The sequence below is a fragment of the Nelumbo nucifera genome, chromosome 2 (assembly GCF_055504915.1).
Source record: "Nelumbo nucifera cultivar China Antique chromosome 2, China Antique-T2T, whole genome shotgun sequence".
In the NCBI taxonomy this organism is placed as follows: Eukaryota; Viridiplantae; Streptophyta; class Magnoliopsida; order Proteales; family Nelumbonaceae; genus Nelumbo; species Nelumbo nucifera.
Genome location: NC_142650.1, coordinates 14,578,087 through 14,603,489, shown reverse-complemented (window position 1 = coordinate 14,603,489; position 25,403 = coordinate 14,578,087). Strand labels below are relative to the sequence as shown.

At 38.4% G+C, this 25,403-nt stretch overlaps 2 protein-coding genes and 1 long non-coding RNA gene across 4 annotated transcripts; 1 reads left to right on the top strand and 2 right to left on the bottom strand.

Annotated features, from left to right (window-relative positions):
* Nucleotides 1–4,622: 4,622 nt before the first annotated feature.
* LOC104597132 (uncharacterized) lies at nucleotides 4,623–9,184 on the bottom strand. 2 transcript variants are annotated; one of them, XM_010258539.3, is made up of 5 exons: nucleotides 9,026–9,184; nucleotides 6,985–8,855; nucleotides 5,292–5,496; nucleotides 4,986–5,185; nucleotides 4,623–4,911 (listed from the first exon to the last, which is right to left on the bottom strand). In XM_010258539.3, the coding sequence occupies exons 2-5, from the start codon at nucleotides 8,759–8,761 to the stop codon at nucleotides 4,844–4,846; spliced, it is 2,250 nt and encodes a 749-aa protein (XP_010256841.1). In that variant the 5' UTR covers nucleotides 8,762–8,855; nucleotides 9,026–9,184; the 3' UTR covers nucleotides 4,623–4,843. The 2 variants fall into 2 exon arrangements, with proteins under 2 accessions (XP_010256841.1, XP_010256842.1); XM_010258540.3 differs by having other exon boundaries at nucleotides 6,985–8,801; nucleotides 9,026–9,183.
* Nucleotides 9,185–9,455: 271 nt separating this feature from the next.
* On the top strand, nucleotides 9,456–19,594 carry LOC104597133 (uncharacterized). The gene is made up of 2 exons (XR_735174.3): nucleotides 9,456–9,609; nucleotides 18,483–19,594. It is a non-coding gene; the product is annotated as an uncharacterized LOC104597133 (long non-coding RNA).
* Nucleotides 19,595–19,746: 152 nt separating this feature from the next.
* Nucleotides 19,747–25,381, bottom strand: LOC104597134 (uncharacterized). Its single transcript, XM_010258541.3, has 5 exons — nucleotides 25,245–25,381; nucleotides 23,138–25,074; nucleotides 21,767–21,968; nucleotides 21,482–21,681; nucleotides 19,747–21,374 (listed from the first exon to the last, which is right to left on the bottom strand). Exons 2-5 carry the CDS (start codon nucleotides 24,987–24,989, stop codon nucleotides 21,256–21,258), a joined length of 2,373 nt encoding a protein of 790 aa, XP_010256843.1. The 5' UTR covers nucleotides 24,990–25,074; nucleotides 25,245–25,381; the 3' UTR covers nucleotides 19,747–21,255.
* Nucleotides 25,382–25,403: the final 22 nt, after the last annotated feature.

The following is a 25,403-nucleotide window of genomic DNA, read 5'->3' as shown; positions in this document are numbered from 1 at the left end:
CACCTGTGTAGTGTTTGGTGGTGTGGTCAGTGTTGGAACTCCAGACGCAGTAAGCGGGATGGTGAATTGTCCGATGCACACCATAGGGGGTTGGGGTTGCCCCCTGGAGATGTTCATCTCTCTGCTTTTTCCGGTATGACTGGAGGATGCCATTAATGTTGAAATCAAGGTTGGTAGCTACGAAGAATGGGGATGACCTTTTGATCGCTTCCCACAAACAGTGCCAATTGTTGTTGCGCGATCTGGCTACTCCTAGCTGGAGGGCGATTTGGCTTCCAATCGAGCAGCGAGCTAGATCTATCTGCAAGACAATGGATCAGAGAACCTGGGTAGCTAACCCGATGAGGTCGCTCCGATGCTTAAATCAGTAACTTTGCTTCGCGAGCTAAAAGCTTGAGAATTTTGAGAGCTAGTGAGTAGAGTAATCACGCATACCTTTGGCCTTGAGGTTCCAGTCTTTATATACTGGAGTTGTCGTGGATCTTACGAAAAAGCTCTAGGATCTCCAAGGCGTGGAGATAGAGTTCATTCCGCTTCCGAAGGAGCGGTATGTAGATAAGGTATATCGTTCCACTTCCGACTCTAGCGGAGTCAGGATGAGTCCTCATAGTGATCTCGGAAAAGTCGGGATCTGTTACGTCATCATAATCTCAAAAAATTTGGGATTTGCTGGAGAGAGCTCTGGAGTCGGTTATGTGGCGATTCAGGTTGTTAGCCCGAGCTGATACTTTGGTTATTTAGTTTCGAATTGGATTGGATGCCGAGGTGCCTCGATTTCGAGGTGAGTTTTAGGCCGAGGTGGCTGAATACCCAAACTCAAATGTTGTGAACTAGGCTCACCAATGCTGAGCTGTCATCCCTTAATCAGGTCGCATCTACGTATCCCCTTCTCGCTAGGTCGGGCCAAATCACTCTTCATCACAACCCTTTCTGAATTTTGAGAATTGTGGGTAACTCCCTTTTTTACTGAAAATTAATCTACAACCTCTATAGGCTGCAATTCTCTATAACTGGTTCCTTCGTATATTAGGTGGTAGGCGCTGTAAGTTTAAACACGTTTACGTACCGTAAGGTGGCCCATGAGTGCAAAAGGTGCAATTTGGCCCTCACCAATCTCAGCAGGGAAGACCAATTGATGGTGGTCAATTGCTTAAATCTCTGACTCGTTGTAGCAAGACCTAGAATCAAAGTGGAGTTTAGGATCATAATAGCACTTAAATTTTTTTTATTAATGGGACTAACCGTGTAGTAGTTTCATACCCAATCAAACACCTCCTGAAGGCGGGATTTGACCCGAATTCCCGCCTTTGATGAAATTAATAAGAGTATGATTTAACTGAACACTTTGATTGTTTAGCGGGCTATGGAACTAATGATAAGGTTTTACACGATAATAAAATACATGGGCCTGCACCTTTTATAGTGGGACCCATGAATTTATTACTTATGTGGAATTTCATCATTGGTTCCACAGCCGGATGAACAACCAAAGCATTCAGTTAACCTGTAATGCGTTAATGGTCCTACTGTCACCCTAATCTCTTCGATGAGATCGCAAATCAAGCCCATGTTGGACTTCCATGTGGATGAATATGGAACTTACAGCTGACTAAGCTGAGGACCACCATTTGGCATAAGCATGAGCAAGCTGAGGAATTGTGATGTGGTGCACTTCAGTATGGCTGGAAGGTTAAGTTGGTGCATGCTGAAAGCCTGAAACCCCTGAACGAGGTGGGGACATATGGCAAATGCTGGACATTCCCATCTAACCACTAGAGTCAAAATCCAGATCTCCTACTCACAAGAACTCTATTCACGTCTATCCATATAACACTGCAGTCATAAATGGGAAATATCTTATTCTCCTACATAGTATTATGTACGGGAAAATGTTCTCAATGCACAGCATTAATGTATTGTGGGCAAGAGATCCGAAGTCCTAAAATCAATGCCAATACTTCCGAGTTCCTTGTCACTCTCTCCGTGGACTCTCAACAGCTCGGGAATTGGCCAATCCGGAGCTTAACATGCGTCCCACAAAGGAAGAGCACAATGGCATTCTTCGGCACTTGTATAAGGGCATCATGCTACCCAAGGTGAGACTCTTTATGTTACCAAGACTTTAGAACTCTCTACATCTTTTTGTTCTCTTGCTCTCTAAAGCTTTTCAGCTTAGCTTGGCTTAGCCAACCACCTTACTCTTTTACTAACATCAAAGTGCTCTTCCCCAACTTGAGGCCTTTAACTTCTATATGGTTAGGCTGTCAGACCAATTCATCTATACTTTATATACCTCAGCTTGGATAGCATAATTCATTCCTCTCTAATTAGACTCTGATTGATCCGTGCAATCATCAATTACATAGAAAAGTTCTATGATGTATGAGTGTCACTTTATACAATATTGTAGGTGGGGAAGATTAACCAAGTTCTGAACCTGTTTTAAGCATACCGTGACCAAAGTGTCATTGATTGGAAGGAGGAAAGGAGCATGGGCCAATCAAAACCACAAGTGTTTGTGTATCCATTGTTATGTAGAGTAAGTTCAAGATCCATTTAAATATGGACAGCTCACCATTAAGGGTATCAATTACATCAGATTTGGTCCAATCTGATCTGGTCCAATATGAATTCATTATAGATGGACCAGGTCTAATCTAATCTAATAAATATTCTGGACCACTTTGGATTAATCCAATTCAATGCCTGGACCATTCAATCTATTCAAATTAATTTTAATTTAGATTGGTTCCAATCCAAACTTGGTCTATTGATACCTGTGTTCTTACATTTTATCAATGGATCAGATATTGATTCAATCTAATATAAAAACATTAGGGATGGACCAAGTCCAACCCAATTTATTACGGATGGACCAGTTCGTTGACACCGCCCCTACCCACCATCAGAAGAATCCTCCCAAATACAAGGGAGAGAAAACTATTTACGAAACCAGGGGAACTAACTTTTGTTTGTTTTTAGCAACACCATAACGAGGGTGTCCTCAACTAGGTCTCACCTAAAAGATCACCTTGTCAACAATAATAATAATAAAAAAAAAAGCATTACGAGTTTTTTAGATTTTGAAAGATGTTTTATTGAATTTGTTCAAGGCTATGTTTGGTTTAAGGAAAAAGTAGGGAAATTCATTCAAGGTTTGTAAAAGTTTTCCTATCTTTCTCTTTCTTTCCCTATTTTTTAGATTTTGCTAGTTTCAATTGGTATTGTGATAGCTTCGGGCTTCGCTAGTTTCGCAGGCTGCCGCTGCCAGTAATCGGAGGAATAATTAATATGTAGTTCATTCGCTGGTTTTGCAAGCCGCCGCTACCGCAAGCCTCGTCCATTTGCTGGTTTCGCATGGTTTTAGGAAATAAAGAATGTGGCAAATGAGTTGCCGCTGTCAGTAATAGGAAGAACAAGGCTGCTGTCACTAAGAGCTGCAGCTGCAGTGAAAAGGGAGGAAGAAATAGGGACGGAAAAAGTGGCAGGAAGTCGGATGAGGGAGGAGAAATAGAAAATAAAAGAAAGAATAGAGGGAGAGAGGGAAAGAGAGAACGAGAGAACGAGAGATCGGAGAAGAGAGAGATCACCACCGCCACTCTAGTTCGAACGGCGAGGAGAATGAACAGTAGATTCCCTCCAATACTTCAGTCCTTCGGTCCCTCTTACACTTTCCCATCCCAATAAAACCAAATAATGTAAAATTAAATTTTTACACTTTCCCATCACATCCCATCCCATCCCATCTTTTTCCATTCCACCCAAATCTCCCCATAAACCAAACGGAACCTAAATGTCTTATTTGAACATCTACAGTTTGGAAAGCATTGACGCTGTATAATATTGTAATTTAATTTTTATGGCCTGGACGTAAAGCCAAGAGGCCCAAGACAAGTGTCGGCAAAGCAGCATGCTGAGTTCCCTTTCAAATTTTAATAAATACATTGGGAGTCTTAACTTTATAAACAATTAGTCTCCATACTGTTGCTACTTGCTACCATCACATGTTTCTGTCGTTGTCTGTGCTAATATATAAATTGTATACACAACTACAAACTGTATCTCTCACCAAACTCATTACGAGGAAAAAAATATCACAGAAACACTGAATTGATAGAAATGATAACATAGAATTAAAATGCCAAAGATCATATAGAGGTAACCGAAAAAAAAAAATTGCTAGGACATCTTTTCCATGCTGTCTAATACCTGCACAAACTGTACAATCCTTCTTGGCCAATGAATTCCAATAGCAGTACAGGACCAAGAGAACTCAACACAGTCATAACAAAACCAATGAAGCTAATAAATCCTTTCCTCTCGAAGTAGGCTGTAAAGTAGCATAGAATAATTTCTTTACACTGCACCAGGTAACAAATTCTGCAGTCGTATAAACTGGTCCCATTCAAGGGCTTGAGAGAGTAGTGTGAACTTTTTCTGTAAGATCAATAAATACGTTTAAATTTTTTACATAGAATTTGATTTCTTTTTTTTCTTTTAATTTTTGTTTACTCTCCTATCATTCTACATGGTCTTTGCACCGAAAAATTCAAAAACCATGATTCAAAGCTAAAAAAGAAAGTAAGAGGATCTTCATTTTAACCAATCAATAAGCAAGAAACTTGAAAATAAAAATTATTTTGATAAATGATTCTGACCTTATTGCAACTGTAAACTCCAAGTACAGACATGTAATTTACATAGATTTTTCTTCTACTCATTTATAACATTAGGAGGTAACATCTCATTGACATGGATTATATTCAGACCTGCCAAGTTTCAAGTCAGGCCTCATAAATTTGCAAAGAGTAAGTTTTCCCAGATGCTTCTCTAGCAACGTGATCTATTGATTTACAAGGCCATTCTCCTCACCATCTTTGACTCCATCAAAAATCTCATCGTCTTCAAATCCTGTTCAATATCCAAGTTAACTTAATTGCATGTGCATCTTTAATCAAGCTTACAAATTAAAGAACTGACATTACCTGCATCCAAGCCATAGGCCTCATCATTTGGGGAAGGTGCCAGCATAGCATTAGCTAAAGGCTGGTCAAGTGCCATCCAATCTGACCTCCCATTGTCCACCGTCATTTCTTCCTTCTCTGTGATCCAGTCTTCAACTGTGTCAATGTTGTCAAAGGAGATCGGATCCATAGCATCCAGCTCTTGATTCTTTCGAAGAATCCTGTACATAATGATAAAAGAATATTGCTTTTTCATTTCAAACGCGCATCACTAACTGTTCAGAATATGATTAGTAAACACCATAAGGTGCAACCATTTTTACTTACCTTTGACGCAACCGCAAGTTGTATTGAACAAAAACAAGGTTACTGAGCCTTTGATGCTCAAGACGGTTTCTTGTGATGTTATGAATTTGCTTGAAGGAAATCTGATTTTGCTTGAACCCAGCTGCACTGCAAGTTTGATTGAGAATACGAATGGCCAAACGTGCCAAATTTGGACAGCCCCCTCCATAAGTAGACCACCATTCAGCTAGAATGATCAAAATTTTGAAAGAATCAATTATGTGAGAATAAAATATAGAACATAATGATAAAAAAAAAGGTAATGCAATGCTTTAGAATGAGAGAAAATTGGATCTTAGTTCTCCCTCTTTCATGCATGTTGCAGTCAATAAAAGGAACAAGGCTGATGGGTGAGGAGAACTGCCAACAGCTTGGCAGATAGCTTAACCAAGCAAGGGGTACATAGAACACATGTTTTGGGCTCAAATGTAATATTGAATTGGGACAGCTTCTAAAGCTGGTTTCTTTCACAACTTCTTGTTGTAATCCTGTTTTCTTCTAATTAATGAAATCTTTTTTCTGTGTTGCTGATCAAAAATAAAAAGGGGGCCAAGGCCCAAAAACCTAGATATAATAGAACAAACATCAACCCCAGCAGCTGAGTCACTTGAGATCCCCCCCCCAATGTTTACAATAGTTTCCTATCCATTGAAATAATATATTGAATGTTAAATTTTTTGCTTGGGTTGCTACTGAAAATAAGTGCTTTTTGAAGGAAATGCATGAACTTGCCAGATAGCTTCTGAGTGCTATGCAGCAAGGAATCAGACACCCAACCATTTGTTCCTTCACTTTGAGTTTTCTTTCAGAATATGGTCTCACTTTTTTAAGGCTATATCTTACCAAAGCTGTATGCCTAGCTCAGTCAAATTCTCTTAAAAAGCTGGAAAGTTGGGAAAATGTGCAAGGGGAGGATCCTATAGTCAGCAGTACCTCTGGCTGTGTTGTGGGCTGCTATTTGGGGCAAATTAAACAGGAAGATTTTTGAGCAGAGACACTATCAAGAAGAAAAGCTGATGAAACTAATAGTTGATGATCTCAGAGGCTGGTTAAGTGTTAACATACTTTTCAAGGAGGATGTTTTAACTTCATCTTTTTTGACAGTTGACTTTTTGAGGGATCTTAAGGATGTTCATTTGTACAGTGAACTGAGATTCATGTATACCTAAATTTTTTATTAATACAAATTTACTTTACTGCTTCAAAAAAAGGAATACATTGAATGGTTAGAATCATTCGTCTGTGCAGATTTTTGTTGGAAGAAGACTCACCTAAATATACAGAATTAGAACATAGAAATAATTTGTAAAAATAGCAATACTACCACAAAAATGTTGTGAGAAATAGAAACAGAAAATGTCATCTTGATTAAATGGTTAAGCTAAATCAAGAGAAATATATCAAAAAATATGTTCCTTTATTACCAGAAACAAGTTTCTGAGTCAGTGAAAACCACCTCCCCCAACAAAAAAAGATAAAACAAAAAACAGAAATCCCATATCTATTGGGTATTGACTTTTAAGAGTAAAGAACAATACTGTTTCTGCCATTACACTGCAATATACAAACAGGCTAATATAAGTAAACCAACAAACTAAATTTAGAAAATGAATACAAGCAATAACAGTAAACACAACATCAAAAGTATAACTACATCTGACGAAAGAATCCGTACCAGGAAGCATGGTATTTCTGGCTCTAATTGCCATCTTCCTCCCAAAATCACCAACAGCATTCTTGTATGAGCTCAATTCCTTGGTGATTTTATCTTGGGTTTTTATCTCGGGTACTAATCTCTCAATACAATCCAACATCCCTGACATGATTTCATTATGCACATCTCCTTCAATGCTGTAGAAAAACTTGGGATTAAGGTAGAAACCTGCTGCCTGGAGAGGACGAGGAAGTTGTCGGTTCCATCTTTGATCTATAACATTCCAATAAACCAAGTAATCCTTCTTCTCAACCAGTTCTTTCTTGATTGCCTCTTTCACTCGGTACATGCCTTCATAAATGTAGCCCATCGCAGGCCTTTTCTCACTACCAACCATTCTTAGAACTCGCAAGAGTGGTTCTGTCAAGTTGACGATACTGCTGCAGGAAGACCAAAATGATTGACTGTAAATGACATCAATCATGACAAGCCCTTCTGGCTTTTTAGAATATGGACAGTCCATCCATTCCTGTGAAGTAACCATGTCCTGCAAATTACTTTTAAGACTGACCATATTTTTCAAGATTGTAAAGTCTGTTGCAGAGCGGGTGACTGCTGGTTGTATTAAATCTTTCCCATATGTATATTTTCTCATCATATTCAAAACTTCAACATGATTATAAATAAATCTTGTCATTGATTTAGCATGACCCAGTACTGCATTTATCCACTCAAATTTTCCAATATCCTCAAGCATCAAATTTATACAATGAGCTGCACAAGGTGTCCAATACATAGTAGGAAATGTCTCAGTTAACCTTTTCCCAGCAATGGCATAGTACTCTGTACTATCTGTAATAACTTGCAGTACATTTTGAACCCCAACTTCTTCCACCACTTCCTTAAGCAATTCATACAGAGCATCTGGTGATCTAACTATATCTGATGCATCAACAAATTTCAGAAACACAGTCCCTTCGGGGCAATAAACCATGAGGTGTATCAAAACTCTACCCGTCTCTGTTGTCCATTCATCAGCCAGTATAGAACATCCAGTCTTTGCCCACGTCCCCTTGTATTGGTCCACTAAACTCTTGACTTCTTCAACTGACTTCTTCAAAATCCAGCCTCGAATGTCATGATAAGATGGTGCTCTTAGCCCTGGTCCTTCTGATACAATAGCATCAATCATTGGTTGGAAATAGACAGAGTTGACTGCATCCAAAGGTGCTCCAACATCATAAAGAAACCGACCTATTGCCATATGCACATGATCCTTTCCCCTTGGTAACCCTAAGGTAAGGTTGCTAATGGGATGAGTATTAGAAGTCATAAGAGGAGAAGGATTCCCCGTTCTCCCTATCATCCTATCTGAAGTCGTTCCTTCTTCCTCCTTTGCTAATAAGCTCAATGGTTCACCCGTATCAGGGGTTGAGAGCAATTGAAGTCCAGTGATTGCTTCATCGTGAGTAGCCACTGTTTCCAACTCACCAGGGCCCAGGAGACGTTGACCGTCTTCTGTTCTCTTTTGTTTTCTCCTCGATTTTACAATAGACCCTTCTAGGCTCTGTCGCATGATACGCCGAACATCTGGATGGACTCTAGGGCAAGTAGGCCCATTTCCCTTCTGACCAGCTAAGTGTTCTTTAATTCTATGTATCCCCCCACCCGAAAACATCTTGCCACAATAGATACATTTGAGTCGGGTTCGATTTTCAAACTTAAACATTTGACAGTGCTTCCATGCTACATCGCGTTTTAACGCACCAACAGGTACAGGTTCTAGCTCAGATTCCATTTCCAACTAATGATTGATTCCTAGAAGCAGTAGTAGCGACCTAAGTGGAAGAGCAATGTAGCAACTAGTCCATAAGACAACAAGCACTTCCCCTCTTCAAAATAAATAAAAATAAAATTAATTAATTCACAGGAAACTTAAACATCGATGTTCGTTGTGAATAACATAATAATCAGTACATGGCATTCCCTGCAACATGACATTTCACAATCCAACTACCAGAGAAAGAAAATATATAGCAAGAAGATTTCATATGTTACTTACCTCTGATCTTGTATTTCTGTCTTTTCACCTCCGACGATGGCCGAAACAGAGAGAAAGAGCGAGAGAGCGAGAGAGATAGAGAGAGAGAGAGGGGAAGGGGGAAGAGAGAGAGAGAGAGGCTCTTATTTTATATTCAAAGGGGGAAAAATAGAACGACAGGCTGGTTCATTGTTTATAAACCATCGGAGAAAGTGGACGTTTAACCGGACGAACCAGTTAGATCTGTGGGCAACGGGTTTCTATTTTACCTCCGACCAGATCGGGTTTACCGGATGAGCCGGTATCTACTAGTCAAACGCTCCTCTTGGACCGGTTCTAAGGAGGTGGAACGGACATCCGGTGGCCGTGGTAGAGCCGACGATGGTTCGGATTCCGGTTAGACCGCCCGGTGAACGGCGTTTTCGGGGATAAACCAGTGTCATACTGGAGCTTTTTGACAGGTATGCTCTTCCTTTGGTTGGTTATTTCTGAGAACTAGCGAACAGCAGCTCGAATTTCTTTTGCTGCTTTGATCGTCCAGATCTGGTCGACCGGCGAAGCGCCTGCCTGAGTGATGGACAGATCTGCACCTTCCCGAGTTTCAGGTACCGTTAGAACCCTGTTTTATTCATCAATTTGGTGTTTAAGTAAGAGAATTCTATATGGTGGTCCAAAACTCCAACCTGTTTCCACCATTGTATAATGCTTCCATTTAGCTTCTTCAATCTCCATGATCTCTGAAACTGGATGATTTTTTTCTTTTCTTTTCATGAATCGGTTCTTCATGAGTATTATGGTAGGCTTAGGGTTAGGATTAGGTCTTTGATGAGAATATCAATTACGAGACCCTCATTTGTTGATCCCGAGCTTTTTGATTTCACTGGAGATTACCCTTCCTTTCTTTCTTCTGAATTGAATGATATAGACCCAGTCCATTTATCTGATTCCTGGGAAAGAAAATACCACATAAACGTTTGATCAGCAGGAAGAAATTTGTGTTAAACTCGAAGAAATACTAGCCTTCGAGGTGATTAGAATGAATAAGAAATCTCCTTTACATCAGCTACTACGTTGCGCTTCCAAAATATCAACCACCAAACCTGTCAAATAAATAAACATCCTTCATGAGACATGAACTGCAAAATCAAAACAAACTACAATCACTCACTAGATAAATAGGCCTACCACATTACTGGTAATGCTGTATAATCTTGGAATATTTCAGTTTACAATTACCATAAGTAGAATAGAAAAACGAATTAAATCATGCTGAATTTGTAGCTAAACAACTTAAGAATGCATCAAACTGAGGCAAGAGAAGCTTTGTAGTGAGAAAAAGGGGTTATGTAGCAGACTTTATATCTTTCTTCTGTAAGGACCAAACTGCAAACTAACAGAGGACGAAGAATGGTGATGCTGAGAGAAACTTGAAAAAAAGTAGGATTCCCAACCCCACCTTGAAATATAGTCACCAAAAAAAAGAAAAGAAAAACATCTTGGGGTTGATATTTCTCTCTTATAATGGTACTGCTGTTCTTATCCCTTTTATGAAGTCCAAGGCTTTTATGCAGAAGGCATAAAAGCTATCCTGGGATTTCTGTCCAAACATCTTGTCCTCTCAAGCTATAGGATCCCAAGGCTGGCAAATGCTTTGTCAGAAATGTAAGCAAAATCTGGATTGAATTGTATTAATTTTTTTTCCTCTGGTTTAATAGATTATGTTATTATTTTGTTGTGCTGGAGAATCTATTCCAATATATTGTGTTTCCTTTCTCCATTTCTTCGGGCATGCTGTTCTTCTTGTACTCTTTTGTTCTTCTGCTAGTGTCAATGTCTACAGTTATCCATGAAGGGTCTGCTTACATGGGAAAAAAATTGACACACAATTGATTGCTTCTGTATAAAATACCATTTTCAAATGTTTGGTTTGTGCACAAAGGTAGACAGAGAAGAAAATGTTCATGGAAAATGCCCTTTATAAAATACAATGATTTCTTGTTTTAAGTAACTCATTTTCTATTAAGATAGTCAAGTATTTCAAATTACACTCCAAGATATCTACTGTGACTCAGTTATTCAACGAATCTACTTCTCTTCCTTCATCCCCCCCCCCATTCTCTCTCTGTCTCTTGTCTGCAACTACTGTGAGGATCTCCACAGACTGCTGTCTCAGCTTGAACTACAAAAACTTCAGTGGTTGTTCATTTCTACCATGTCTAAGAAGATTTTCCATTGTTCCCCAACAAGAGTGGTTCCTTGGATGTTCTAAATTATGTAATTCAATCCATCTGAAAACCCTGTTTGTTTTTGTTACTTCATCATATTCTCTTTGATTTTGTACACCAAATTCAGATCTTGACCTGGACTGTTGAAGTAACTTGGATTTTAGTTTGTTTGATTTCATATAATACCTTCTTTGAAAAAAAAGTATTTTTTCTTGATTTGCATAATACTTATCACTTCGCTCTTTTATTATTTTGTTTTGTCTAGGAGAGATTAGGGTTTTACATGGTCAGATCATGAGAATACCTGAAGATCAAATTTCAATTTTAGAAATATTCTTGTTTACCATTTTTCTATATGTTTATGTGAATGTGAAGTTCCAAATAATAATATTGTCAAGACACTTATATTGCAAAGAGTTTAATAATATTATTGTTGAGAAAGATCAAGTTCTTGTGTTTTCAGGCAAAAAGCATAGCTAATATCTATAAGCCCAAACCTGTGTTTTTAGTATTCTTCTTCTGGCTTATCTTGTGATTCCACATAAACAAATCATCAGTTAACTGCGTATGCCTACTTCTCAAGAGATACACAATTTCATTGTACTATAAAGAGAATATCTTATCACTTAAATTGGTCAACATAGACCATTTGTCGGTTGTTGTGTGCTCAAGAACTAAATCATGAGTTTAGAGCTCAGTGCTTGTAGCTATAGGTATTTAGCAGACAGGCATCTCACATTAAAAGCTTTTCCAATCCTTTATTTAGCTTCTAAAGTAAATAATATTTGATCTTAAGACCTTATTTCGAATAACCACTCTGATCATGCTTAGAATTATCCAGTTTGGCTAGATGCATTTAATATTCAGATTGTATATTGATTAAGCTTTTGGAGTCAAAAGTGATTTCATGGGCATATCAGCCTCTATTGGAATGAATCGTCATTATGTTTTCATTTGTGTTGTTATCATTTGGTCATTCTGCTTGGAAACAGCCTCTCTGTATACATGCAGGGGTAAGACTATATACATCTGTCCCTCCCCAGACCCTGCATTGGCAGGAGCCGCATGCACTGGGATGCCCTTTTAAGTTATCATTTGGTCATTCTAATTCCTGATCTGAATCTTTTCTTTTATATATAGATATTCCTGATCTGATCTGCTTTCACCAAGATGACCAGTCCTATGGTTTACTTTAACATGATCCTAACAAACTGAAAAACTAAATAAAATAAAACAAAACAAGTATTTTGAAGGTTCAATTGCTGCCATGACATGAGAGTACTAATAGACGGTGGGCCTTGCCACAATGGTTGGGTTGTTCCATTGCGACCTGGTGACCAGGGTTCAAACCTTGGGAACAGCCTCTCTGTGTATCTGCAGGGGTAAGGCTGCATCTGCCCCCTCCAGACCTGCATTGGCAGGAGCCTTGTGCACTGGGCTGCCCTTTTTTTAAATGAGAGTGTGAATAATATTTGTGACCTTTTACCATCTTCCACATGACAAATTCCTACCACATCATAATCTAGTTCCCATAAACCTTTCTTCTTTTCAGTGTTCTCCATAGTCCATAGTTGATTTACGCTATGTTTGGTTTGAAGGAAAAAGTAGGGAAAGGAAGGGAAGGAAACCTTTACAAAGCCTGTATAGGTTTCCTTACCTTTCCCTTCCTTTCCCTACTTTTTCCTTCAAACCAAACACTGTGTTAGTGAATCCATGTTTTAGATGTGTTCCACTATGTCTTACCGCCAATCATTTCTTTGAAAAGCAATATGTCTTACACATATTGCCTCCTTTCCATCTTCCTCTATAAGATTTTTTTTTTTCTGGTAGCATCTCAAAACAGAAGCCATTGGAGATAAAGCTTGTACACTTTTCCCAACATTAGGGATTTGATCATTGATGACAACATATTTATGTAATGGATCTTTATATGATTCAATCCAATTAGGCCACTGTAATATAAAATATTAGGGTATCTTATTATTAAAGCCTTACTTCTATAAACCAAAAAGGAAATGGCTTGAAGTAGTAGAAATGATTTTAAGAGTCCATAATTCACACCAGATATGACACTGACAGAGCAGAATGGTGGAACAGGATTCATGTAGCCAACCCTATATAGCTGGAACAAGGCTTAGTTGAATTGTCTAATTAATCAATTGTATATTTTTGTGAGTATACACATGCACTGTCAACTTGGAACCTCTGTATATTTTTGCCTATTTTTGACCTGGAATTTCAACTCAGATGGAGTTATTAGCAGGTGGTTTAGGCTATAGTGGTGCTAATGATGACCTGAGGCATGGCCATTCTTCATCAATGCAGGCATACTAAAATTGGACATAGAACATTCATATTGCCAACTTATGGTGATTTAAACACCTCACCAAATGAAACTGAGCTTAAAAGATGAGGATCCTACTTCAGTTACCATCATTCCACCTCTGTCAATACCATAGTCAGAAACATATCTTGCCTTGCAATCCTTGACTAATTTTCATTTCTGGGATTTTATGACCTTAATTATATTCACCACCACTACTCACATATTTAGTATTGAATTTTTCATTTATCTTGCATATTTCAGTTTTGTTTTCCAAAAAAAAATTGTCAGCTTTTTGAAAACCGGTACATTAAACTGTGTTTGTTTGTGGTGTAAATACCGGACCTGTGTTATATTACACTCCGGTCCAGTTTTGTAGCCATTTGGATGGAGTGTAATCAAACACCAAAAATTGATGTAAAACTCCATGCACATCGAGTTTTACATCGACAATCGAGAGGAACTTTAACTTCGATAAAAACGATGTAAAACTTTAATTTCAATTTATTTTCATTAATAGGTAGAAAGGTATTGTGTTTCTGACTTTCTTCATGCACAAGCAGTGTTTTAAAAGGCGTGGGGCGTACACCTAGAGGCGCGCCTCCAGGCGAGGCGCTCCCAAAACGCTCTAAGGCGTATGCCAGAGGCACTGACACCTCTGAGGCATACGCCTCAGGTGCAAGAGGCGTACACCTCTTGTGCTTTTTTCATGAGGTGTGCTAGAGGCGTACGCCTCATGCACCTCATGCACATCTGATATAATAAGACAGAAAAAAAGAAAGAAAAAGAAAGGGAAGGGAAAGAAAAAGAAAGAGAAAAGGAAAGGAAAGGGAAGGGAAGAAGAGATAAGGGGAAAGAAAGTGGTTTGCCCCTTGCCCCTTCAGCTGGGGGGCAAAGCCCCCCAGACCCCCCGCCCCCTTTTTGATGCAACCCAATTTGTTTTTTTGAGTTAGGGGGGTCTCGCTCCGCTTCAACACGACCCCCCCCCCCCCTTTGAACTAATGTTATGCAGCTTTGTTCTTCTTATTATAAAAGAATTTTATTAAAAATAAAGAAAAAATGAGATCCCCCCCCTTCCTCTTCATCATCCTCCCCCCTTCTCTTAAGGAGGCTTATACCTCCTTGTGTTCGGGAGGCTTACGCCTCTTGCGTTCTGAACTACACCTCACGCCTCTAGGTAGTGGAACGCCTTGCGTCTTTCTGTCTTTTGATAGTTTATTCCAGCCCTACTGCATCAATTTGTTGTAAGCATTTTGGGGTAGATTGTTTTCATGGATAGGAAAATACAGGGATAGTCCATATGGCACTTGTTTTGGTTTTAGCTCACTTTTTGTTACTATGCTTACAGGATAGACAATGTACGAAAAGGTCTTGAGTTCTGCACGGTGCCTTGTTGTGCAGGGATTTGTAATGCAATACTTTACCAAAACATTTATCTTATGCTAAAGCCTTTTCCACATCAGTCACCTTTTTTGTAGTGAATTCTGTTAAACATGGACTCATGATCATGACATTCTGTATAACAGAGCTTCACAATGTTATGATCATTACTAGACCTGGCAATTGGGTTGGGTGGGTCGGGTTCGGGTTGGGTCAAGACATTTCGGGTTGAATTTCGGGTTGGGTTATCGAATGCTAGACCCTAACCCTAAATGTTCGGGTTAGGGTTGACCCATGGGTCAATTCGGGTCATCCCCCAAAAAAAACTGAAATTTAAAAAAAAATAAAGAAAAAACTGCATGAAAATGCCAAAATTAAAGAAAACCTTAAGTTTCCAAATATAAAATTAAAAAACTTGAACATTTAACAATTTAAAGAGTAAACAATAAAGAGTAAAGACTAAATAGAAAAAATTAAAGAGTGGAAACTTCTAACAATGCATAAATAGTTCCAATTAGACTTGACAATCAGGTCAGCGGGTTGACCCATGACCCAACCCAGCCCAGTTTTTCCGGGTCGGGTCGGGTCATTCTCACATTCAGGTAGCTAAGTATGAGACCCTAACCCTGTTTTTTCGGGTTGGGTTGGGTCGGGTTCGCGGATTAGGTCAACTTTTTGCTAGGTCTAATCATAATGGATGATGAGAGAGGATAACTTGCAAGTAGACCTGTTCATGGGCCGGGCCGGGCCGGGCTTTTACTCATCATTAATGGAAATACGCTAGGCCCGAGCCCGAGCCCGAAGCCCGACCTAATAAAAAAAATTACAATTTTCCCTATTCAAATTAGAATTAAAAATTCATATGGTTTTTTTTTTCCTATTTAAATGAACAATGGGCCTACAAGATGGTTTTTTTCCCTTTCTTTTACGTTTTAAAACACAGCTTTACATTCTTAAATCAAAAAATTTATTCAAATGGACATAATCACATAACTCATTTTAAGTCTGATTTTAGGTCGGGTCGGGCCAGGCTATTTTGACAAAACCCGAGCCCGTTCGAATTTATTGCGGACCGGGCTTTTTGGCCCGAGTTTAAGACCGCAGGCCTATAAACATGTTCAAGCCCGTCCATGGGCCGGGCCGGCCCGTCGGGCCACCCGGCCCATGAACAGGTCTACTTGCAAGCACCTCCTTCTAGGGCTATCAACGGACTCTGAAAGTTCGAATTCCAATCCAAGTATCCTAGATTCAGATGGTATGTTTACATAATCAAATTGAATGCAGATTTAACTCTATCCAAAACCGGTTATATTAAAACATATGTATATATATATATATCAATTTTAAAATATAAAATTTGCATAATTATATATAAACTATAAAAATATAATTCTATATATTATATTATATAAATATATATAATAAATTCAATATTTCATATTTATATTAATTTATTATATACAAGTTAAAAAGTAATTTATTTTTTCTTTTTTCTTTTTTTATCAGCTTCTTTATTTTTAAAAATGAAATGGAGTCAGATTAAATCCAAATCCAATCCAAGTCTGATGGGATTTGAATCTGATTCGAGATCTTCAAATCTGATCAGATTTTGGATCAGATTCAGATTTCAATTTTCATAAACTTGCTGAATCTGATCCGTTTACAGCCCTGTCATGGTACCTCACCTAAGATTTATATCACGACTTGATGGGTAATTTGATATGCCAGTGATTCTTTTTCCATGTCTAATAACATGGTTAACCAACTTGTTAACTAATTTATAACAATATTTGGCCATGGAACTAGTGATAATGTATTGCAGGCTTTGATCCTTTCCTTTTTGAGAATACACACACACACATGTATCATCATCATCATCATCATCATTTGTTCCAACCATATGGGTCAGGTACATGAATCCTGCTTTGCCATTCTGTTCTACTCAGTGCCATATCCATCATTAAATGATGGTTGCTTAAATCATTACTTGTTACTTCCACCCAAGTCCTTATTGGTGTGCCCCTATCTCTTCTAGCCCTTCCTACTTGTAGCAGACCACTTTTTCTAATAGGTTCTGTAGATGGTCTTCTACATATCCATACACACACAAAATTCTTCTTTTTCCAAAGTAGGGTATTGTTAGCTTTGAATTATGGATGGTTGGTTTTAGGTTTTCTTCTATTTGAAAAATGGATTAAATTCCCCCATTGTCTTCAATGTGATATTGAGGATAAGTATTATTATTCTTTTCCATGGACCTGAATTTATGTTGGCAACACATGGTTCCATGGACATTAGAGTGATATTCTTTCAACCCACCTTGCTACATCTGACAACAAGTAGCACTTAAGATCTAGAAATGAAGATGCCAAGTTTGACTACTGAAAATGATATGGTACCTAAAAAATTGATAATCGTCAACTTTGTGTTCACTCAAATTCATGTCAGTGATGAAGTCTTTTAGATACCCAACTTTTTTGGTTCCAGAGAAACTGCCCAGTATAATCTAGACTTACTCTTACAGTAAATCAAATTAGAACCATTTAGATGGACTATAGAATGGTGTCCATCCTTGCTCTGAATTGAATGGCATGAACTTCATGAGATTTGGCAGTCTGACAATACAATTCCTGGGAAATGCAGTTTGTAATTGGGTCATATGATTTTATCTGCAAAGTTACCAGGTCAGAGTGGTTTCATGGCATGTATAGTGGCTTCTTAAATGCTAATTCCAGGCATCTGCAGATGCCTATCTATTGCCACTTAACACATAATTCGGAGGTGCATCAAAATGGTCAATTAAACTGTAGTATTTCTCATGTGACTTAGTTCATTAATGGTTGCCCTTCCATTATTTATTTTTTCAGGGCTTTAAGAGCATTGACTACAGAATCAAATACATCTCACATTGAATTTTGGCAGTTCAGGCTTCTGCAAGAATTCAAAGTGATACCTGTTACATTAGTTATTACCAGTATAGACGCTTCATTCAATAGTACCAGTATCATCACTTTTGAAACTTTCCCACTTTCATGATAAATTTGTTCATGGCTTCCATACAAGACTCTAGCTCAACTGTGAGAGCACTTGGGAAATGGAGTTGGACTCCATACATTCTCAAGTTTGTCTCTTTTTCATTTACTTGATGTGGGTTTCAATACATTTTCTTAATGACTCAATCTTATAAACTTCAATTAAATGGATAGTGACTATAATTTATTTGGTAACAATCCACTCCAGTGATAGGGGGTGTGGTTTTCCTTCCATTTGCATCCTTTTTTGTTTGGTTAGATCAACCGGATGCCAACTTCCAAGGTAGGTCAGCTACTCGTTGATCATCTTTGGTTGTGGCAGAGAACATCCCTGTTTGTAAATCACCTGGCCAAAAAAAATCAAATTATCTTGCTTTATAAATTTATTTATGTATTTTACTCTTTCTGGTTATAAGGTCTGGTCTGAATTTATCAAGTCAGTTTGTTTGGACTCAAGTCCTTCCTGAATCCTGATTTATGTTTTTACTGATAAAAGAATCCTGATTTTATTTGGTTAGGCTTGACCAATATTCATCTGAACAAAGTTCCTTTGATGAGACAAAAAGTCTTGGACCTTCCTTTTATCCAGAATTGAAACATCACCACGACTGGAAGCCGGTGAAGAAACATCATCCTCAGTTGTTCACCAAAGCAAGAAGAGTAATGGTAGGCAGCAGGGTTTTATTCAACGAAGATGTCAAATCACGAAGACGTTAAACATAAACACAGAGAATTTTGTTCAAATCCAGGGGGGTGTTAAGGAAGGCGGTGGCGGTGCTATGCCTCGTCCTTTTGGGATTTAAGAGGCCCATCATGGCCCGCATTGTGATGCTAACTTTCTACGGTTGTACCTGCTTGCAAGGTTCAAGGTAACGATAAGATACATCGAATTGGTTTTCATGGTCAGTTTGGCGGCATATAATGGGAGTTGGGAGATTTGAATTTGGGAGTTATAGCTGATAATGACAACTTTTGAGTCCTAATATTAATAAAAATAAGGACAAAAATACTGTTCATTTTCCTCTTCCAAACACTGTTCATCTTTTTATAACACCGCCGAAAAGACTGTTATGGCTTACTACTAGGAGGCCAAGAGGATCCGAGGTAACAAAACGAAGCTCAATTTCTCTGAAATGAAGTTTGTATTGGTTCCATCACCACAACCACTACCAGCCAAGAGACGATGTTGCTTCTTCCCCAACTCAGTCCAGAAGAGTTTTTCGGTCACAGTAGGGCAATTGGATATTGCCACGGGTACGTTCTTTCCTTTCAAAGAGGAAATATTCTACAATTAACACAGAAGTAGTGAAGTCGAACTGAAAGAGCAGATCTTTAATTTGGAATCGTTCCTGAAGCTTGAGCCTGAAGCAGTGGAGCCAGTGGGGAGTGTGGAACCAAAGGTGGGGAGATTTGTCCGATGGTTTGAAGGAGGAAGGAGATGAACAGTGTTTCTACCTTTTTTGATATTTTTTTAAAAGGTTACTCTATTGTAGAAATTATGTTAAAAAGATTATTTTTACTGATAATAAGACCCAAAAGTTGCTCTTATCAACTGTAATCCCTATGCAATGCTTATGTATGAAAGAGTTGTTTCACCAAATTATTATTTTTAATTATTTTTATCTTTTTTACCTTTTGATTTGATATTTTGATTGGGTCTTATATGTATCGATGTTTTGAACTTGAACCTTGGTTGCAATGGAACAGTGCTATCACCATAAACGCAATCCATGATGGAGATTTTGAATTACAGCTTCACAAAAGAACAAAGCATAACAAAGAATTTTGATTAGAAAACATATAATAAAAAACCTGTTTGCAGATAGAAGCAACAATTAAGTAGGCTTTCCTACAGGACCTCTCTTATTATTTCTGCCATGGATGTATGTAGCCAATCCAAATCATCAAAGCTTAGTAGAGAGCCCTTTAAATTGGCCACATTTGGAGGGTGTTTGGTAATTGATAATAGTGTTGCACAAGTGTTGTCTTTGTACATGATTCAGCTTTCAATTGTTCCAACTTCCAATGCCATCCTTCTACTGCCGCTATTTCAACTCTGATTGCAGCTTCTCATGTTAACACTCGGGATCTGCTGTTCACACTGTTATGTATCGTGGGTTGGCGGTGCGGCAATTTGGTTCAAGTGTAGCCCATCCATGCCAGACTGGTGGTGCCTGGTGCGGCAATGGATAGGTTATCTTTGAAACGAAATGATCCCTACAGTTTTGAGTTTTCACAAGTCACAACTGTTCTGTTCTGTTTGTTTTTCTATGCAATTTGGTTCAACAACAAAAGCAGGTACATTTCAATTCAACCCTGCTTCATAATAAAGACTTCGGTTAAAACTTAAACATGTTACAACCAATATATAAATCAGTAACAGCTATCACGTGGAGAGTCGTCTGCCGCACTTGAATCATGTGAACTAAGCAGTCAGTCCGTGGGCATAGAAAGAACCTTTATATAACTTGCCACGTGGCAAATATTGAGAAGCTCATGACCCACAGAGGGCAAATACAAAAAATAAAAATAAAAATGATAAGATCTCAAGTTTTCAAAGAGTTTAAAGTGAACTTTGACCACCGTCCGTATATTTGCTTCAGAAACACATTTTGGATAATAATTCAAGCTGATTTTTTTACTCAAGTTGGGAGGGGCCCATTGAATGTCAAGTCCTGATAATCCTAATCTAGGACAGCAGCCAAATATGTGTGGGACCCTCATACCGGTGGTTAACGGTTAGAGGTCCTGTCCTGTGCCCCAAGACCCAAGCGTTTTTGCCAACATTATGATCCAAAAAAAAGGCTTTTTTAACTACATCAAAAGTACAGCTACTTAGATTTATATGGGATGATGTTAATACACTCACTCTACTAGTTGGATTTCAGATGAAAAAAATAAAACAAAATAGAATGGCCTCCAATTCACCAATATTGGAGAAAACCTATCAAATTAATAGAACAGAAGGAAAGAACCAGTTTCTATAGTCTACACCTTCCTAACCCCTCCCCCCACCCCCCTCTCCAAATAAAATGAAATAATAAAAAGTAGATCATGCTGTTTACACACAGATTTGTATAATCTTGTTTAGACCAATTAGTAGTCCTCACCATTTTACAGCAATTTAGGTTACCAAGGTTAAAACTATGAATCATGAACCTCTAAGTATACACTATTACTTCACCATGCTTTGCCCTACCTAGTTGTCATGTGAGAGGGTAGGTAAGATCTAAGATGTCATCAACCCTCCCAGACTACAACAGCAAGCCTTGCAAATTAAGATATATTCTATCATGTCTGCCCCTCCAAATTCCCATCACTGTAGCCTTCCTGCTGACATTGAATTTGAACATCCTCCTCCTCAACATCATCATCATTGACTCCATCATATATCTCATCATCTCCATACCCTGTTCATTGTCAAAATAACTTATTTTTTATAAGATTGTCGAAATTGCTTAATTATCTGAGTGTAAATATCCTCATTCAACTTACTAAATAGAGGAAATGGCATTACCTTCAACCATGCCTTCATCCTCATTGTTTGGAGATAATGACTGCATAACATTAGCTACAGGCTGGACAAGTGATGTCCAATCTGAATTCACATATTCTCCTAAGAGTATTTCCTTCTCTGCAACCCAGTCTTCAACAACATCAATGTTGTCAATGGAGATAGGGTCCATTGCATCTGCTTCTTTATTCCTACGAAGTTGCCTGGTAAGTCAGAAGATGATATTAGTTTCTTTCCCTTTCCAATTCCCTTTATTTTCCTAACTCGAGGTCCAGTTGGTTTACTTACATTTGCTTGAATCGCAAGTTGTACTGAACAAAAAGAAGGTCATTGAACCTTTGGTGCTCAAGGCTGTTTCTTGTTCTGTTTATTTGCTTGAAAGAACTCTGATTTCGATTGATTCCGAATGCACTGCAAGTTTGACTGAGGATACGGATGGCTAACCGTGACAAGTTTGGACAACCTCCACCGTAAGTAGACCACCACTCAACTAAGAAGAATAAGATCATGCAGAAATCAGTTGAATGTTTTGAACGTATGAAACAATAACAAAACCACACAGAAAATCTTTGCATTGGTAGAGAACAGGAAGTAATTGATCCTTCATCTGTCAGATGACACTTTCAAGGGGGCTTCCCCAACCCCCAGTGCAGGTCCAAATGCACAGAAAGCAACCATAGAAGATATATTATGGACTGTTAACCAAAACTTATGAACTTTCAAACGGAATACTTTGGACAATTAGAATCATTTGATTGTATTGACTTTCACCTTCAAAGATCTTGAGGTGGTGATACCCATCAAATGGTGAGCCTCAACCCCCTCCTAAAACCCAACTCTGGCATGGGATAAGAGGCAATGTAAACAACCTCTTACCATCATTCCATGGTGATGTCAGCATAAGTTGACTCTCTAATAACTAATAATAATTGTAGAAAGAAATTCTATTAGTTATCAGAGATTTTTATTTCAAAGTAAATGCTACAAGAAATCCATTGTGTAGCTTCTGTGTGCATGCATCATACCATCCTTTATAAGTAAATGCTTCAACTCATTTTTTTCTTCACAGATGTATCTTCATTCACAATTATAAGAAAATAGTAGGACTGTAGGAAAGCAAAACAAGATGGTTGTCCAACTCATGGATCTTGGAAATAGAAAATACTTTTGTTCCTTTTCTTTTATTCAAATAGGGATGATAAAATACACAGGATAGGTGGATTGTCCCTTGAACCTTTTTTTTTATTATCTTGTGATGTCAATTTTTAAGAAAATAAAGGCTAATATGGCATTTATTTTAAAGAATAATTAAAACGATGTTCCTTAAGGAACTTATTTTTACATACTTTAGTAGTTCACTTGTCTTATATTGAGCTAATATTATTTATATATATGAGGAAATATTGTATATAATAATATATAATACATTTTAATATCTAATAGTACACAAAATTCCTAAAAATTATTTAGTAGATATTAGAGAATATTAGTAGTAAAATATGGAACCAAGTTGGTTCCTCAAGATTTTATTAAGTTATAGTAAAATAGGGGCTTACTATACTTATATGTCATTAAAACAAAAGAACAAATAATTACAAGAAACAGAAAATTTTAAAAGAAAATAGTAAAGACAACTTACATCAACAGAAAGGATCTTACCAGGAGGCAAAGTATTTCTAGCTCTAATTGACATCTTCCGCCCAAAATCCCCTGCAGCATTCTTGTATGAGCTCAGCTCTTTGGTGATTTTATCTTGGGTTTTTATCTCAGGTACTAATCTCTCTATGCAATCCAACATCCCTGACATGATCTCATTATGCACATCTCCTTCAATACCATAAAAGAAACTAGGATTTAGGTAGAAACCTGCTGCATGAAGAGGACGACTTAGTTGTTGATTCCATCTTTGGTCTATAACATTCCAGTAGACCACATAATCCTTCTTCTTGACCAGTTCTTTCTTGATCACTTGTTTTGCTCGGTACATGGCCTCATAAATGTATCCCATTGCAGGCCTCTTCTCACTAGTTACCATTCTCAACACTCTCAAGAGTGGATCTGTCAGACGAATGATAGAAATGCATGAATTCCAGAAAGACTCGCTACAAATGACATCAATCATGACAAGGCCATCTGATGTCTTTGAGTGTGGGCAATCCATCCATTCCTGTGAAGTAACCATTGTCTGCAAATTATTTTTAAGACTAACCATGCTCTGTAATGTAGTAAAGTTCGTTGCAGAGCGAGTGATTGCTGGTTGTACCAAATCCTTCCCATACGTGTACCTTCTCATCATATTCAAAACCACAGGATGATTGTAGATAAATCTTGTTATTGACTTAGAATGCTCAAATGTTGTATTAATCCACTCAAACTCTGAAATATCCTTGAGCATCAAATCTACACAACGAGCTGAACAAGGAGTCCAATACATCGTAGGGTATGTTTCAGTTAGCTTCTTCCCAGCAACAACATAATGCTCTGAACTATCAGTAATCACTTGTAATACATTCTGAACTCCAACTTCTTCCACAACTTCCTTAAGCAGTTCATACAAAGCATCTGTTGAACTCAGTATGTCTGATGCATCAACAGATTTCAGAAACATAAGTCCTTCAGGACAATAAACAAAAAAGTTTATAACGCTTCTACCTGATTCTGTCATCAATTCATCAGCCAGGACAGAACATCCGGTCCTTACCCATGACCCCTTATATTGATCCACTATACTCTTGACCTCTTCAACCGAATTCTTCAAAATCCATCCCCGAAGATCATGATAGGATGGAGGTTTGAGCCCTTGTCCTTCAGACAAGATTGCTTCAATCATTGGTTGGAAATAGACAGAGTTGACTGCATCTAGAGGTGCCCCAATATCATATAGAAACCGACCTATAGCCAAATTCACATGTTCCTTCCCCTTTCCTGGTCCTATGGTAAGGTTACTACCAATTGGAGGTGCATCAGGAAGTACAGGTGGAGGAGAAAAGTTCTCCATACGCCCTCTCTTCCTCTTATCTGTACTTCTGTCAGTCACCTGACCCATTTCTTCCTCCCTATTTGCTAACAAACCCGAATTCTGTTCTACTGTATCTGGGGCCGGGGCTGTTATCAATTGGAAACCAGAAGTTGCTTCCCCAGGAGTGGCAAATGTATCTAACTCGTTAGGTGGTGCCGGGGTAGTAGTGCCCTCAAGAAGAAGAGGAGATGGGCTAGCATCCGTCTTCTCTTCTGCTATCTTTAGTTTCTTCTTCCTTTTCAGCACGCCCCCATCTAAGCTTTGCTGCATAAGCTGCCGGACCTCAGGTTGCACATTAAGGCAGGTTGCCGCATTGCCCTTCTGACCAGCCAAGTGTTCTTTAATCCTATGGATCCCGCCACCCGAAAACATTTTTCCACAGTAGATACACTTGAGTCGGTAACGGTCGCCATTTCTGAACATTTGACAATGCTTCCACGCCGGGTCATGTTTTTGCGAGCTAACAGGTACCGGTTCCGGTTCAGATGCCATGACCAAACTTAAGAAAACAATAGGTCTTAAACCGGACAGAATGACTCTTTATAATTTGAAAACACTGGTGCGACTGTTCCAGAGTCTACAACAAAAGCTTCCACTCTTTAATTGAAAAACAAATAAATAAATACAATAAATCAACACAGGAAAGACCCTTTTGCTCGCAGGCATATATTTTGCAGAGAGAGTTCCAGTCCAGAAGCCAAAAAAAAGGGAAATTAGCCGGAAAAAAAAGGGGGCCACGGTACTTACTTGTAACTTTTGAAGTCTTCGAACGCTGGGCGCGCGGAGGGGCGGATGGTGGAGGAGAGAGAGAGAGAGAGACCCCTTTTCCCTGTTGAAGAGAGGGAAAGAGGAGGGTGAGGAGCGGGTCGCTGCTTATAAACCGCGGAAGGGAGTCGAAGTCTAACC